General features: G+C 42.0%; 1 protein-coding gene across 2 annotated transcripts in view; it reads left to right on the forward strand.

Annotated features, from left to right (window-relative positions):
* The window catches only part of CAMTA1 (calmodulin binding transcription activator 1), an 837,244-nt gene that overhangs the window by 248 nt on the left and 822,846 nt on the right, over positions 1-14,150 (forward strand). Inside the window, exons 1-2 of one of the 2 annotated variants that reach the window (XR_005839010.1) lie at positions 9,928-9,956; positions 10,501-10,610. Coding sequence is in view for 1 of the 2 variants with exons in the window: in XM_040645728.1 (XP_040501662.1) it covers positions 9,893-9,956 (64 nt within the window). In the remaining variant the exon portion in view is untranslated. Of the gene's footprint in view, positions 1-9,892; positions 9,957-10,500; positions 10,611-14,150 lie in introns of those variants that run through there. The other variant, XM_040645728.1, reaches the window with a different exon arrangement.

Consider the following 14,150-nt stretch of genomic DNA (forward strand, 5'->3'; position numbering starts at 1 on the left):
CGCGGCCGGGTCCTGAGGTGACTCGCCGGGCGGCGGAGCGCGGCGCCGCACACCCCCACCCGGGGGCGGGCTGGGGCCGGAGGGGCGGGGGGCCGGCGGGCGGGGGCCGGGCCCAGCGAGGAGGAGGAGCCGGCGGAGGGAGGGCCGGCGCCTCCCCCACCCGGACCGGGCATCCCCGCCGCTCCCGGGCCCGTGGTGCGGCCCCCGCCCCTCGCGCCGGGCCCGGTGGGGGCCGCGGGGCGGAAAGTTTATCCGCCTCAGGCCCCCTCCGGCCCCGCGCCCCGCTGCCCCGGGCCGGTCCCCGTCGGGGGCACGGTCGGCGCTCAGCCCCGCCGCCGGTGGCTCTTGGGCGGCAGGGCCAGGCGGACTCCGTCCAGCATCACCCTGGAGCCCCGTGGGCGCCTCCCAGAGCCGGCGGGGGTCCCCGTTCTTCTCCCCGCCAGGGGGACCCCCTCCTGCGGAGCGTCCCCGGGCAGAAGGGCCTCGTGTGACCCCTCCCCCTTCCCTTCCTGGGAAGGGGGCCTGCGCAGCATCCCCGCCCCTAGCAGTCGTTCCCATCCTACTCCTGCCCTTGCACCCCTCGCAGCCAGGAGGGTGGGGTCTCCGTTTCTATGGCAAGTGAGGATCTCCATACTCCCTTGCCCTTTACCTTCTGTGACCCTGATCCTTCTTTGGCAGAGGGGTCTGTCTCAACCTCTCATCTTCTGTGGAATCTTTTGGGGCTTCTGCACACCATCTATTGACCCTTTAGCCAGGACAAGGGGACTTGGGCTCCCCATGTTCTTCTTCCCTCATCCAGAGGGTAGTGGGGGCCTGTGCAGCTCTGAAGTCATTTCTAAATAGGAAAGCAGATACTTCTTACAGATTTTGCATACTCTCTGCACACTTTCCTGGGTTAGGGTGAGCTCATTTCCTGAATACCCTTTGAGTTGCCCTCTTTTTCTTAGGGGAGAAACTGGACATTCCAGTGCCCCTTTCCCCATTTGGCTATCTCCCCTAACATGTTCTCACTCCTCAGAGTTTCTTGTCTGGGTGAGGATGGGGGTCCCCCATCAGATGTAGGGCAGGGCTTCCATTGTGCCTAGTACTTGAGTAAGAGGCGTCTACGGTGATTACTCCTCAGTGTCTGAGGAAAACAAGGGTCTGTTTTTGCTTCCATTTCCCTTTTGCCTCTGAGGTAGGGGCAGCATTCACCAGTTGACACTACCCCACCAAGAACATGGTCTTGTGCCCTTGTTTTTTGGTGTTCCCATCACTGTCTTCTGTGCAGTAAGAACCTGACTTTGTACATCCTACATTCAAGAGTTTTTGAACCTTCCCTGGAAATAAACTTCCCATTTCTTTTTTAAGAGAACCCATATCCTCCTTATGGCTTCTGTTTCCCAGTCAGCCATATTTAGTGAGCCTGTTACCTTGACTTTTTCTGATTTTCTTAAATTGTATTCATGTTGGCTGGGTAAGAAGAAGCCATATGCCTTTCCATCTAGAAAAGGGAGTGTAGACACTCATGTCGCCCACATGCCATTCGGGAAGGGGTTGCTAGTGTGCTTGTTGTACTAGAACCTTCCTTTGGCCTCGTGTTGTCTCTCATGGGATCTGAACCTTTTTTTTTTTTTTTTTTTTGGATCATATAGCTTTCTGGTGAAGGGGAAATTTGGATGCTTTCTATTTATTTGCTGCTTTTGTTCTCTTTTGGTGAAAAACACGATGCCATGCATTTGTTTGTATATATACACATGTAGGTATGCGTTAAAAGACAAAGTCACATCTGTCACATTTACACCGTAAGTCGGAAGGGTTACATGTCTAGCTCTGCATTCTGCGTGTATGTGGGGACCTTGACATGTACAAGTATGAATATATATTACTGTTGTTGGTAACTCTTCAGGCTTAGAAGAATCAGAAAACTCATTGATAAATGGCCAGTTCTTACCACTCTTTCATTTGTCATTTGTACTGTACTGAATAAGCAGAATGACATCTGGAACGTTCAGCAAGTCCCCGAATACATGAAGTGTAGAGTCTTGCCGATGCACACCAAAACTTAGGCATTCTGAATTTAGGGGCAGTATTCTCTGCTTGATTCTTCATAGGGTGAAAAGTTCTCATCTTGATCTCTTTTCTGCTGGGTAGGGGAAAGAGGTTTCCTGTATTTGGGGCATCAATAGGAGGGGGTGAGAATATGTGTTTCTGTGACAGAACTAGGAATGAACAGCCATAAATATGTCGCTGTTTTATTTTGGCCATTTAAATAATTGAGAGAGGTTGTGCGCAGTAGGAAAAGGTACCTTTGGGAAGGCCTGTGACACTTCATCAAGGGGTGGGAGGGACTGTTGTCCAGGTTTGTCCTGAGTATCACAGTTTGCAGATTTGACTCTGGGTCAGGGCCATGATGGAGCCTCCTCTGGGGCCCCAGTCCCTTCCCTCACTGAGTTTGCAGTGGCTGCTGGCTGCTGTCACTCAGCAGCAAAGTCTTACTTTTTGACAGGCTTAGCGTGGAGCCTCATCCTCTGTCAGACTCAGCATTTGGACCATTAAGCATTTTTTGAGCAAGGAGTCTCTGTCCACCTGGAGTACCAACTAAGGGAGGCAGGGTGAACTGGAGCATTGGTCAGCATTAGGCTTTGACTTCGAGATTTTGCCCTTCAGGTAATAACGGAGTTATCCAGTGGACGTAAAACCCACTGCCCCAAAGTAGCGCTGTTAACCTCAATTTCCCTTTTTTTTTTTTTAAGTTTTTATACTGTTTTTATTCTGTCTGGATCTATACTCAGCTTGATGGAATTGTATATTTTTAGTGTGTGGTATTAATGACCTTTGGAAAACGAGAGTTGAGTACCTGCTGTAGATGTTAGGGTGTTCGCAGGAGAGTGAGCGTTCCCATCTCACTTCCGGTGGTGGATCCTTTCCTGTCCTTCTGCCTACCACTGACTGACTTTCTGGGTCTCCTCTGCTAATCGGGGTGCTCTGTACAATGGGCAATGGAAGGAAAATGGTAAGGGTTAGAGGAACACACTATGGTTAGTGTGTAAAGTTGGGCTCTTTTCTTTGAGTTTAATATGGCCGTGCTTTCTGTGTCACCCTCCCCATAGATTATTGGAAATCAGCTTTTCCCTCTTACTCGTGCAGCACATGGTGGTCTCTCGAAGTTAGGCCTGCGAGATGGGTTCTCTTAAGGACTTTTCTTTCTTACATCTTTTTGTTAGAACGTCACTCTCTCCTCCCGCTCAGTCCTTACCTCCAGTTTTTTGGACAAGGTTGGGTGACTCACGGGACAGCTCTTCTTCCCTTGTCTTCTTGAAGACTTGACTTATCCTGCTGTTAAATGTTGGGTTTCTCTATCTTACCGATAAACTCAGTGGATTCCAGGTGTTGACATGTACATAGCCACCTCTACTCAAGGTCAGACTGGTTGGATTTTCCTTTCCAAAAGAGTAGGATTGCTCTTGCTTGTTCTTTGAGACATATTTATATATCCTGCTTGCCCATGTTTTTCCATTTCTTTAGTGTTTAGGCTTTGCCTTTAAAGTAGACTATCCTTTAGTGTCAGGTGACGTTATTTTAGTTCTCTGTTTATGTCGGATGTAGCCTGTGTGCCTGGTGGGATTATAATTTTTCTTACTGCTTTTGAGGTAGCCCATCTTGTGGTTTAACTTTTTTTTTTTTTTTTTAATTTTTTTTTAATCACTCCTGTGGGCCGTTCTTCATTTCCCACTTCCTAAGGTTCAGGGAAGTACCTCGTTGTGTGCAGTTGTACTATTTCTTGATTTCCTTATGCAAAAGGAATAGAAAGTGATTCTCATGTTCTTTCTTTCTCCTCATAGTTGTGTCTGTTGCCTCCTTTGTGGGACCTTTGAATTTGTCCTTTTGGAGGGAAGCTGTTTTGGGATCCGTATCCCATCACTGGGCGCGCTCATTCTGGAGACATTCACTGAGCTTCTATTATGTGTAGAGCTCTGTGATGGTTATATGACTGTACTTGAAATCTCTTAGTATGAATGACATTCCAGTGTTTCTTGTACTTGTCTTTCTATATATTCTTTTAAGGAATTCTCTTCTGAATTTTAATTGTTTGGCTTGTAATCTTACAAAAATTTACTTGAATGGTGTGCTATCTGAACTCTTATCCCCTCCCTGCAGGATTGGGGGTGTTAGAGAGGGTGGAAGGCAGAGTGAGAGGCATTTAACAGCTTTCCCTCAGACTGTGTGTAGGGTGTATGTAGAAAAAAGTAAGGTCAATCTTCTTTTTAAATGGAAGGGCTTAACTTTTAGGTCACTTAGATACATGGTTGGTTGGAATGCTTGTTTAACATTTGAACAGAAGCATACCAGGTATTGTATAGAACATACTAGGTATTGTGTAGAACATAATATCAAATGCATCCTTTATAGAAGGAAGGGGTAGAAAAATAATTTACTCATATGATGAACTGGTATGTTTCATATCCTCAGATAGTAAGAACCGTATGAGATCCTGTTACATTTTTGCCGCCAAGAAGTGTTATATCTAACTTTGTGCCTAATTGTGGTGACCATTCTTAGGCTAGATATCTGGTTTAAATTACTATGCTTTTGTTTATTATGTGGCTCTAATACTTTATACTTTCTTTAATACTTTATACTTTCTTTAATAGTACTTTTATTTGTATCTTTTTTTTTTTTTGAGGTAAATAATCTCTGATTATTTTTGGTTGTAGATTTGGTATTCAGAATGATGACAATAGTAATAAAAAATTAACCTGAAATGCACTTTTTTTCATTCTGTATTAAATCAGATTTCCCTTCCACAATGTCTGTAGAAACCAGTTCTTCTAGTATTTCACGCTTAAGAACTCTTGTTTAGGGGCGCCTGGGTGGTTCAGTCGTTAAGCGTCTGCCTTCAGCTCAGGTCATGATCCCAAGGTTCTGGGATCGAGCCCTGAGTCGGGCTCCCTGCTCAGTGGGAAGCCTGCTTCTCCCTTTCCTACTCCCCCAATTGTGTTCCCTCTCTCGCTGTGTCTCTCTCTGTCAAATAAATAAAATCTTAAAAAAAAAAAAAAAAGAACTCTTGTTTAGGGTTGTTATAGTATGTGGTTTGGCAGTGGCCTTTATTCATGTGAATATTTGAAGATTTTTTGTGGTGACAGGTGATGTGTGTATCCATTATAACAGATCATTTTCTAAAATGTTCTTTATCTTCTAGAATCTCTTATCCTGCCTGTTTTTGATGTTCTAGGTGACCTAAGTCCTACCTCCCTTTCCCATATGAAGAAGTTTCCTTATTGCCCTTGTCATTATTATAAAAAAAGTATTTGTAGATCTACTGTATTTAGTCTGTCTTTACTAAAGGAGTGTGCTCACCATTCCTTTTGTCTTGTAGTAAGAGGCAGTGTCACTTCTCTCTCCCTAAGGATAGAGGGATGAAATGAGGTTTAAGCCATAAGACCAGGGGTGATAGTAGTAATTGTAAGTGGATAGGATCCCAGGGTGAAGCACCATGTCCTTCTGGCATCTGGGACTCCTCATTTAGGATTTTGGAAATTTGTTTTTGCTGCATTTAGCCAGCTTCCTTCTTGGCTTGATAATTGTAAATTTCTTTGGGCAGAGTCAGCAAGTATACTACTTCATTTGGGACCTTCATTCACAAGGAGGTAGGGGTCTTCTAATGTTACTGTCATACTAGCTGAAGTCTTTGGTGTGTTTGAGTGTGAGAGTAGGAAGTATTCTTGTGCTCTACTTCTTTGTCCGTATAACATGAATAGGGTTGCATGCTCATTCACTCTCTTTTCCAGGTTATAGTGTGTAACCTGTCTTTCACTCTCTTCTTCTTCCTCTTGTTCTTCTTCCTTTTTTGTTTTGTTTTGCACACCTGATCAGGTTCAGGATAGAGGTCGACCAGACATTATCCGGTCCCTGTATTTTGCACCATCCTTGGATGTAGTGCCTATCAGTCCTGTCATTAAGATGTGTTGCCATTCTGTCAAATGTGATGGTCTTCCATCCCATGATATTTGTCATGTGTTGGTAAGGACAGTGTTTCTCTCTATATATTGACAATAGACAGCAGTCCCTGATTTTTTTATGTGGAGGGACAAAGTAAAAGGTGTTTTTTTTCCCCCATCAGTATGCTGGCTGTGTATTTCTAAGGTTGTATTGCATCTTTCTGCTTTGAGCGCCATTGCTTGTAGAAGGTCATGGGCCTCCTTGTGTAAAGATTGGTAATGCTTCCTGAGCATTTTTTAGCTCATTACCCTGGATTAAAAAAGAAATACTATGTACCCCATTGCAAAGAGAGGCCAAGTGTCAGCCATATTACTTCCCTTCCACTCTCTCTCTCTCTTTTTTTTTTTTTAGAAGATTGTTTATTTACTTTCAACTGATGGACTGTCATAGATGGAATGGCCAGAGGTGTTTTTTAAAAGGTTCTTCTACATTTACCCCAGTATTTTGCTCATTTTTAATAGAGTCGCATGTTTCCTTATACATGAGTCCTTTACTCATTTGGAAAAAGTGCAGTCACATTTTATGTCATTTTTTTTTTCAGATTTAGCCAGGCCTTTCAAGTCACATAGCATATCTCCGCCTGAGACTTCCCAGAAAGTGACTGCGAGGGAGATGTACTGGTCTGGGGCCGTGTTCCTCAGTCCGCTCTCTGCAGCGTGGGCCTGTAGTTCCAAGTGTACAGAGTGACATGCCTTGAAAGAAATGTTTGGATCTGAGTTCTTTACGGTTTGAAACACATTACTGCTTGGAGACTAATTAAGTGGCATTACTCTCACCACTAATTTTACTTCTAGTGTCATCTGAAATATCTTCCCCCTACCTTCTCTCAAAAAAATAAAAATAAAAAAAATCCCCAAACAACAATCATAACACAATCCCAAAAAAGCCAGCTCTGACTGCGCCTGCTGTACAGTTGAGCCACTAGCTTTGGACATGTTGCTTAATTGGTACTTAACAGTATTCAGTGGGGCGGACCTGTGAAAGCCTTTGGAACACATAGCATTCAGTCATTTAGCAGCAGACCACACAGTGTGTCTTTCGTTTTTTCTTATCTGTCACCACGAGGTAAGATTGTGTATTTAGTTACTTAAAAACACTTGCAAAGTGAATTGTTTTTCCTTTATTTTCACTCAACCATTGGAATGAAAACTGGGGTTTACTTCTCATAATAATAGTAAGTTATTGTGTTCCTACTTTTGTATACCATGTCTGTGAGCAAATGGGGAGCTAACTCCCAGTAATGGCAGTGGGACTAGTTAGACTTGCTCTTTGTAGCTGGTACATTATTGTGGAGATGATTTATACTTCAAGCGAAGTCTGGTGTCTGTAACACGTGATAAACCAGATGTTTAAGTTTATTTAATCTTTTTTATAGTATGCGTTTACGATGTATCTGTGTGTTTTGTTAGAATGATCCGCAGATACAACTGGAGGTACTCCTGCAACTAAAAACAAAATGAGAAAAACAAAGCCTTTCTTTCTAGCTTTGGAAAAACAGGTGTTATCTTTTTTTTTTTTTTTCCTTCATTGGGGTTGATTTAGAGTGCCAGGAAGCATTTCTGAAAGTGTGGTAATACAATCAAGAATTAATCTTTTTGAAACTTAGATTTGGTTTTTAATCCTTGTTTGAAAAGTATTTCTGAGGATGTACGTGCCCCATTGGTTTTCTGGGGTACTTGAATATCAAACCATTTGGAAGCGATAAAAAGAAATTGGTCTAAAGTGTAAAATTATCAAATAGAAAAACGATGCACTAGTGAAGAAATTACGCATTTATCATTGAAGGTAATCTGAAGTGATGATCGGAAGTGTAAATTCAGATATTCTAAGGAAAAATGGAATGTTGGCGTGGGTACCATGTTGAAATTGGCACACACAGCTATTGTCTGAAGAACACTCTCCAACATGGAGGTGCTTAGAAGATAAAGAGGCTGATGGCATTGATTATTTTAAAATGTTAGGTGTTTTTTCTCTTTTTTTAAAAAGTAATCAGAATAAAATAACCCTTCTTAGTGAAGAAAATGTGAACTTTAATGGAAGTTCAGAATGAAATAATTTAAAAAGTGAACATAAAAGATAAGGATTTTTTTATTGCAAATCCACAAGGGGGTAGTGATGTTCTATCAAAGATATTTGTGGTGGAAATGTAAGATGATCTCTTTTAACATTTTAGATTTACAGATAAAACCGGTATGTTTGCATTTTAACTTAATAAGATCTTCTTTTTAAAATGTTTATTGGCAAAAATGTTTATTGCTTAAATTAAAAAAAAAATCCCATTTTGGGTGAGTGGCTATTTTAAGCCATGTGAATGGTAAGGAAGAGAGGCTCTCCTTGTCGTGCTGTGCTTTGGAAAGGTTACCAAGGATCTGGGGGTCGCTTATTTTCTAAGAATGTAATAATCTTAAATTTCTTGGGAAGTGTTAGGCATCTAGGAATCAGTGACTTAAGTGTCCTTAGTAAAAGGATTTTAGGAAATCGTGTCTAAACTTTACAGAAGTTTGTATTACTGGTTGTATTTTCAGCCTTGCCAAGAGATGAAAAATGTGAACAATCCACACCAATAGGCACTTTTTTAATAGTTCTAAGTAAATCAAATTTTTATAATGTCTTTTTTTATTAGTTTATATTACATCATTAGATAAAAGCGTTTTTTTCCCTCGCACATAAAAATTCTAGTAGCTTGCCTGAGGTCATTGAGTCCCACCCCATTATATTCAGAATTGCTTAAAATTAGGTGTGGTATGGCAGTGCCAGGTAATTTTCAGTGGAGAACTAAAGCTATTATCATGTGCTCTTTTTTTGAATGTGATGGAAGAAGATTTAAGGTGGGGCTGAGACTGTATTCTACTTATTTAGAGACCCGCTAGCCATATTTTTACAAAATATCACTTTTAAGAAGACCATGAAGCAGTTCCATGGTTTAGAAGTTATGCTTGTTTGTGGCATACATATTGGGCATTTTTGCTTTTTGGTCTAGGGAAAAAGGTTAATAGAGCTTTTTCTCTTTCTGTTTTTCACTCTCCCTGCCCTGAGCAAGGGCTTTTTCTATTTTATCTCTTTTCCTAAATGACTGGTGGTTTAACATCCCAAAAGGTACACAGTTTCTTCACAGACTCCCCTGAGCTCTGCTGAGAGCTGAACTATGACGTCAGCATTTTCATTCATGAATTTGCTCGTCTAACTCTTTTCTCGTTTTGTATTCCTGAACTGACTTCTGGCACATGCACAAATCAGTTTACCATTAGTCAGCCCACAAATCAGCGATAAAAGGTAAAACAAAAGATAAGATAGGGGGTTGTTTTGATAGAGCTGAAGTTGCTCAAGCCGATTTGCGTCAGTGTAGTTTGGACAGGGTTTCTGGCGAAACAGATTGAAACCTAAAAACAGTCAGTTTAATTACCTCATGATTTTGTGGATTGAGCCGTGTTGTGAGCATATTGACACTACATTTTTGTTCTCCCATGAAGTTCAGAGCACTCTGCTGCAGTTCCTTTGTTATAAAGTAGCATTTCGGTGGTAATTTGACTAAATTGGAGGAGCTGCTTTATTTCAGAGAGGTGAGGCCTGGACATTAAATTATGTTCCACTCAAATTGCTTTTGGAATGCATTTGGACTTTTTTGGGAGTGGGGTGGGGTGGGGAGGGCATTGCGTTGTTCTTGAAGCATTTTCGGTAACTCTGCTGCTTGAGCCTTAGATTTTCAGCAGTCTGCAGTTGTTCGTCTGTAACTGGCGTGCTAGCCGGGCTGTCTCAGTAGGTCTCCTCTCCCTCCAGGAGGTGCAGCACACTCCAGGTACTCCCTGTGGCTGTGGGCTCCTGGTGCTCCTGCAGGGAGGCCACTGCTTGTAATTTAGTACTGCGTGAGAGCAGTTCTTGAAGAAATCTTATTTGGAGTTTTCCTCTGCAGGGCCGAGTTTGAGGCTGAGCCTCCGGCATGTGGCATCTTCCAAGCCTCCTGTAGTTGATGAATGGTGAGCTTTCAAAAAGTTCATTTTCTCTGCTTTCTTGGGGGTTTGTTGACTTTCTACATATTTAATTGCCAAGAAACATTTGGAAATAGAGTGTGTTATATTTAGAAATCATTTTAGCTCAGTTACAATTTATGGTTGGAGTAGATGATTTGAACTGCAGCCATTTTGATTGATACCTAATGTTGCTCCTGAGATGACTTTTTAAACCTCATGGCAACTGAGAGATACCGTCTCCTCCCATCCTGGATGGCTTTGTGTTCCTTTAGGTTGCGCCGAGGTGGCTGATAGGAAAACAGAGATATGTGGTCTCTCACTGAGCTTTGTCCTTTGTCTAAGAAAAGAAGTAAGAGCAAGTAGATGTGAATAAGCATTTGAAGATGACTGAATGTTTATAATTTTCCCTGAGAACTAAGACATTTTAAAATTGTTTAAATATAATTTCTGTGAAGGAATCTAATTGTAAATACTATTAAAGAAAATAATATCTCATGGTAGAGGGTCTCTGCAAACATTCCCTAATTTTCAACGCTGTGTTCTACTGCAGGATTGATGAAAAGTTACGCGTTTTGATATCAGACTTCAGAACATGGGGAAGACTTGCTGTGCTGTCAGCATTACCCCAGTTTTGTCATGCCCTGAACCAAATAGTGCTAGGTAAGTCCTCTGGTCAGAAAGGCTTAGGAATCCCACATGGCTTTTAGTGCCAGGCCCACTGTGGCCCCCAGCTCCTGCTCTTCTCTTTCATAGCCAGGAACCTGGTTAAGTAGGACCAGGGACTCCAGCCAGAGGTGTATTTTCTGCTGTTCTTGATGCCACTTACGTAGGCCACGTGCTAGAAGCCTCTTCCCTTGGCCCCCACGACCTTCTCTTCTTACCAGATTCTACTCCATCACTCTTGGTTCTGGCACAGCTTCTCATCCTGCTTTCCCTAGACTTGAGGTCTTGTATACTGAGTTGATAATAATTTTGAGATAATTCAAGTGTTGGGTACAGGGTTGTCCTAGTGATGACCTCTAAAGTTCCTTCCCGTCCTGACTTAGGATGATAGACAGTGAAGTTGGATGTATGGAATTTGCTTTGTGGCTTCTTTGCTGGTATGCAGCCGTTCTCTTCTGTGTAACTGTGTCTTTTCTTTTTGAGGTACTTGTTCCAGGTCAAGAATTAATATTGTTGGCTCAAGCTGTGTAGGAGGAATTAGAACTATAGTCACGGAAGTGCCTTCCTCCTGGCGTATGTAGAGGGTTTGATTTTTTAGGTCTAACACCTGTCATGAATGTTTACTTTAAAAAATGTAAAAAATTATTAAAGTTGTTAAGGATGCACAGCACAAAAATGTTCATTCTGCTTGGTTGTTCCCTATGACACATTTAGCTCTTTATTCTAATGTGGATGAGAGTTCACAGTTTTGGAGAAATAGACTTACATATCATATGATTACAGATCTGCTAACCTCAGACTTTTTATGTTTAAGGTAGTCTTATTTATATTCATTTAGTTGTGTTTTCTGGAGTTAGTTGATAAAACTTTTATGAAATGTGTAGATTCCCAGTAATTCAGTAAACCATGAGTCTTCCTATTAAGAAACTCATGGAGGGGCGCCTGGGTGGCTCAGTCAGTTGAGCATCCTACTCTTGATATTGGCTTAGATCATGAGATTGAGACCCACGTCAGGCTCTGTGCTCAGCGTGGAGTCTGCTTGTCCCACTCCCTCTGCATCTCCCCACTGCTCATGCTCTCTCTCTTTCTCTCAAATAAATAAATAAATAAGAAAAATCTTAAAACAAACAAACAAACAACCCAGAGACCTCCACACTGTTTTCCAAAGTGGCCGTACCAACTTGCATTCCCACCAACAATGTAGGAGGGATCCCCTTTCTCCACATCCTCTCCAATATTTGTTGTTTCCTGCCTTGTCAATTTTTGCCATTCTAACTGGTGTAAGGTGGTATCTCATGTGATTTTGATTTGAATTTCCCTGATGGGTAATGATTTTGAACATTTTTTCATGTGTCTGTTAGCCATTTGTGTCTTCATTGGAAAAGTGTCTGTTCATATCTTCTGCCCATTTTTTGATTTGTTTATTTGTTTCTTGTGTGTGGAGTTTGAGAAGTTCTTTGTAGATCTTGGATACCAGTCTTTTATCTGTAGTGTCATTTGCAAATATCTTCTCCCATTCCGTGGGCTGCCTCTTAGTTTTTTTGACTGTTTCCTTGGCTGTGCAGAAGCTTTTTATCTTGATGAAGTCCCACAAGTTCATTTTTTCTTTTGTTACTCTTGCCTTTGGAGATGTGTCATGAAAAAAGTTGCCGTGGCCGATGTCCGAGAGGTTGCTGCCTATGTTCTCCTCTAGGATTTTGATGGATTCCTGTCTCACATCGAGGTCTTTCATCCATTTGGAGTTTATCTTTGTGTATGGTGTGAGAGAGTGGTCAAGTTTCATTCTTTTGCATGTAGCTGTCCCTTAAAAAGTTAAAAATTGAGCTACCCTATGATCCAGCAATTGCACTACTGGGTTTTTACCCCAAAGATACAGACGTAGTGAAGAGAAGGGCCATATGCACTCCAATGTTCATAGTAGCATTGTCCACAATAGCTAAATCGAGATGCCCTTCAGCAGATGACTGGATTACGAAGATGTGGTCCATATATATATACAATGGAATATTACTCAGCCATCAAAAAGAACGATTTCTCAACATTTGCTGCAACATGGACGGGGCTGGAGGAGATAATGCTAAGCGAAATAAGTCAAGCAGAGAAAGACAATTATCATATGGTTTCACTCATTTATGGAACATAAGAAGTAGGAAGATCGGTAGGAGAAGAAAGGGAAGAAGAAAGGGGGGGTAAACAAGGGAGAATGAACCATGAGAGACTATGGACTCTGGGAAACAAACTGAGGGCTTCAGAGGGGAGGTGTGTGGGGGAATGGGATAGGCTGGTGATGGGTATTAAGGAGGGCACATATTGCATGGTGCACTGGGTGTTATACGCAAGTAATCACGGAATTTTACATCAAAAACTAGGGATGTACTGTATGGTGACTAACATAATATAATAAAAAATATTATTATAAAAAACAAAAAAAAACCAGAAAGAAGCTTGTGGATTGGGGAGCTTTGGTGAGTCCACTAAAATCGATCACATAGGATCTTCTCTTCGTCATATTCCTCCATATGCTATAGGCCTGGCATTTTGAGAGGCGTTGAACATCATTTGTATTTTAGAAGTTTTTTTCATATTTAAAGGTACTGAGGGGCAAGTTACAGTTCTGGTGTTCTTGTCAACTTTCTCTGCCTTATCCTTCCTGTCTCTGCCGTTAGGAAATGTGCTGGTTGGATCATTTGCCTGGAGGTTTCTTCTTGATTTAATTTTATTGATAGAGGCCATTGAGCTTAAAAAGAAAGCTATAACAAGCAGAAGGTGGTGAGTGGGCACTCAACATTTTTGAAGTACTTGTTTATGTTCCTAGGGGTCCTCCAGAAATTGATCATGATTACTTGACCAAATTCAAGGCCCAGAGATTTATTCCAGGCATCCTGGGAGGCAGAGAATATCAGTCTTTCTCCACTGAATCTGATTATTCTACATGTGACCCATTGCTGCCTGTCCGGGTGTCTCTGATGCAAATCTGGTGATAGTGGCAACCTTTCTAACTGGCTTAGTATTCTTGACAGTTGTTATCTGTCCTCTCCAGGGATTTTTAGTCTCCAGCCTCTGTGGCCGTGTTTGGAGTTAGCTGCTCTGGTGCTGCACCAAGCGCTTATGGATGTTCTCGGCTCCCTTCTTCACCGGCCTGCCTCAGTACCACCTCCGTGAGGTTCTTTGCCCCTATCATTTCGTGAAGGAGCATAAACAGAAATCATTTGTTTAGTAAGAATGGAAAGGTCATGATTTTCAGAATGCTTTTTAAAAATAAACATTGGTGAATGGCGATGGTGTGCGACAATGTGAATGTACTTAATGGCACTAAATGGTATACTCTAAGAAGGTTAATTGGTAAACTTTATGTTATGTATATTTTACCAAACGCGTGCGCGCGCACCCACACACACACACACCACACATTCCAAATGGGTTCAAAACCTAATGAGAAAAGTAGCTATAAGGTCCTCACAGTACATATTTGACAATATTTTCGTTATCCCAAGGTGGGACATTGTGCCTTAAATAATGTGTCAGAATCTCTCTCTC

This window comes from Ursus maritimus, unplaced genomic scaffold (assembly GCF_017311325.1).
Source record: "Ursus maritimus isolate PB19 unplaced genomic scaffold, ASM1731132v1 scaffold_32, whole genome shotgun sequence".
Lineage (NCBI taxonomy): Eukaryota > Metazoa > Chordata > Mammalia > Carnivora > Ursidae > Ursus > Ursus maritimus.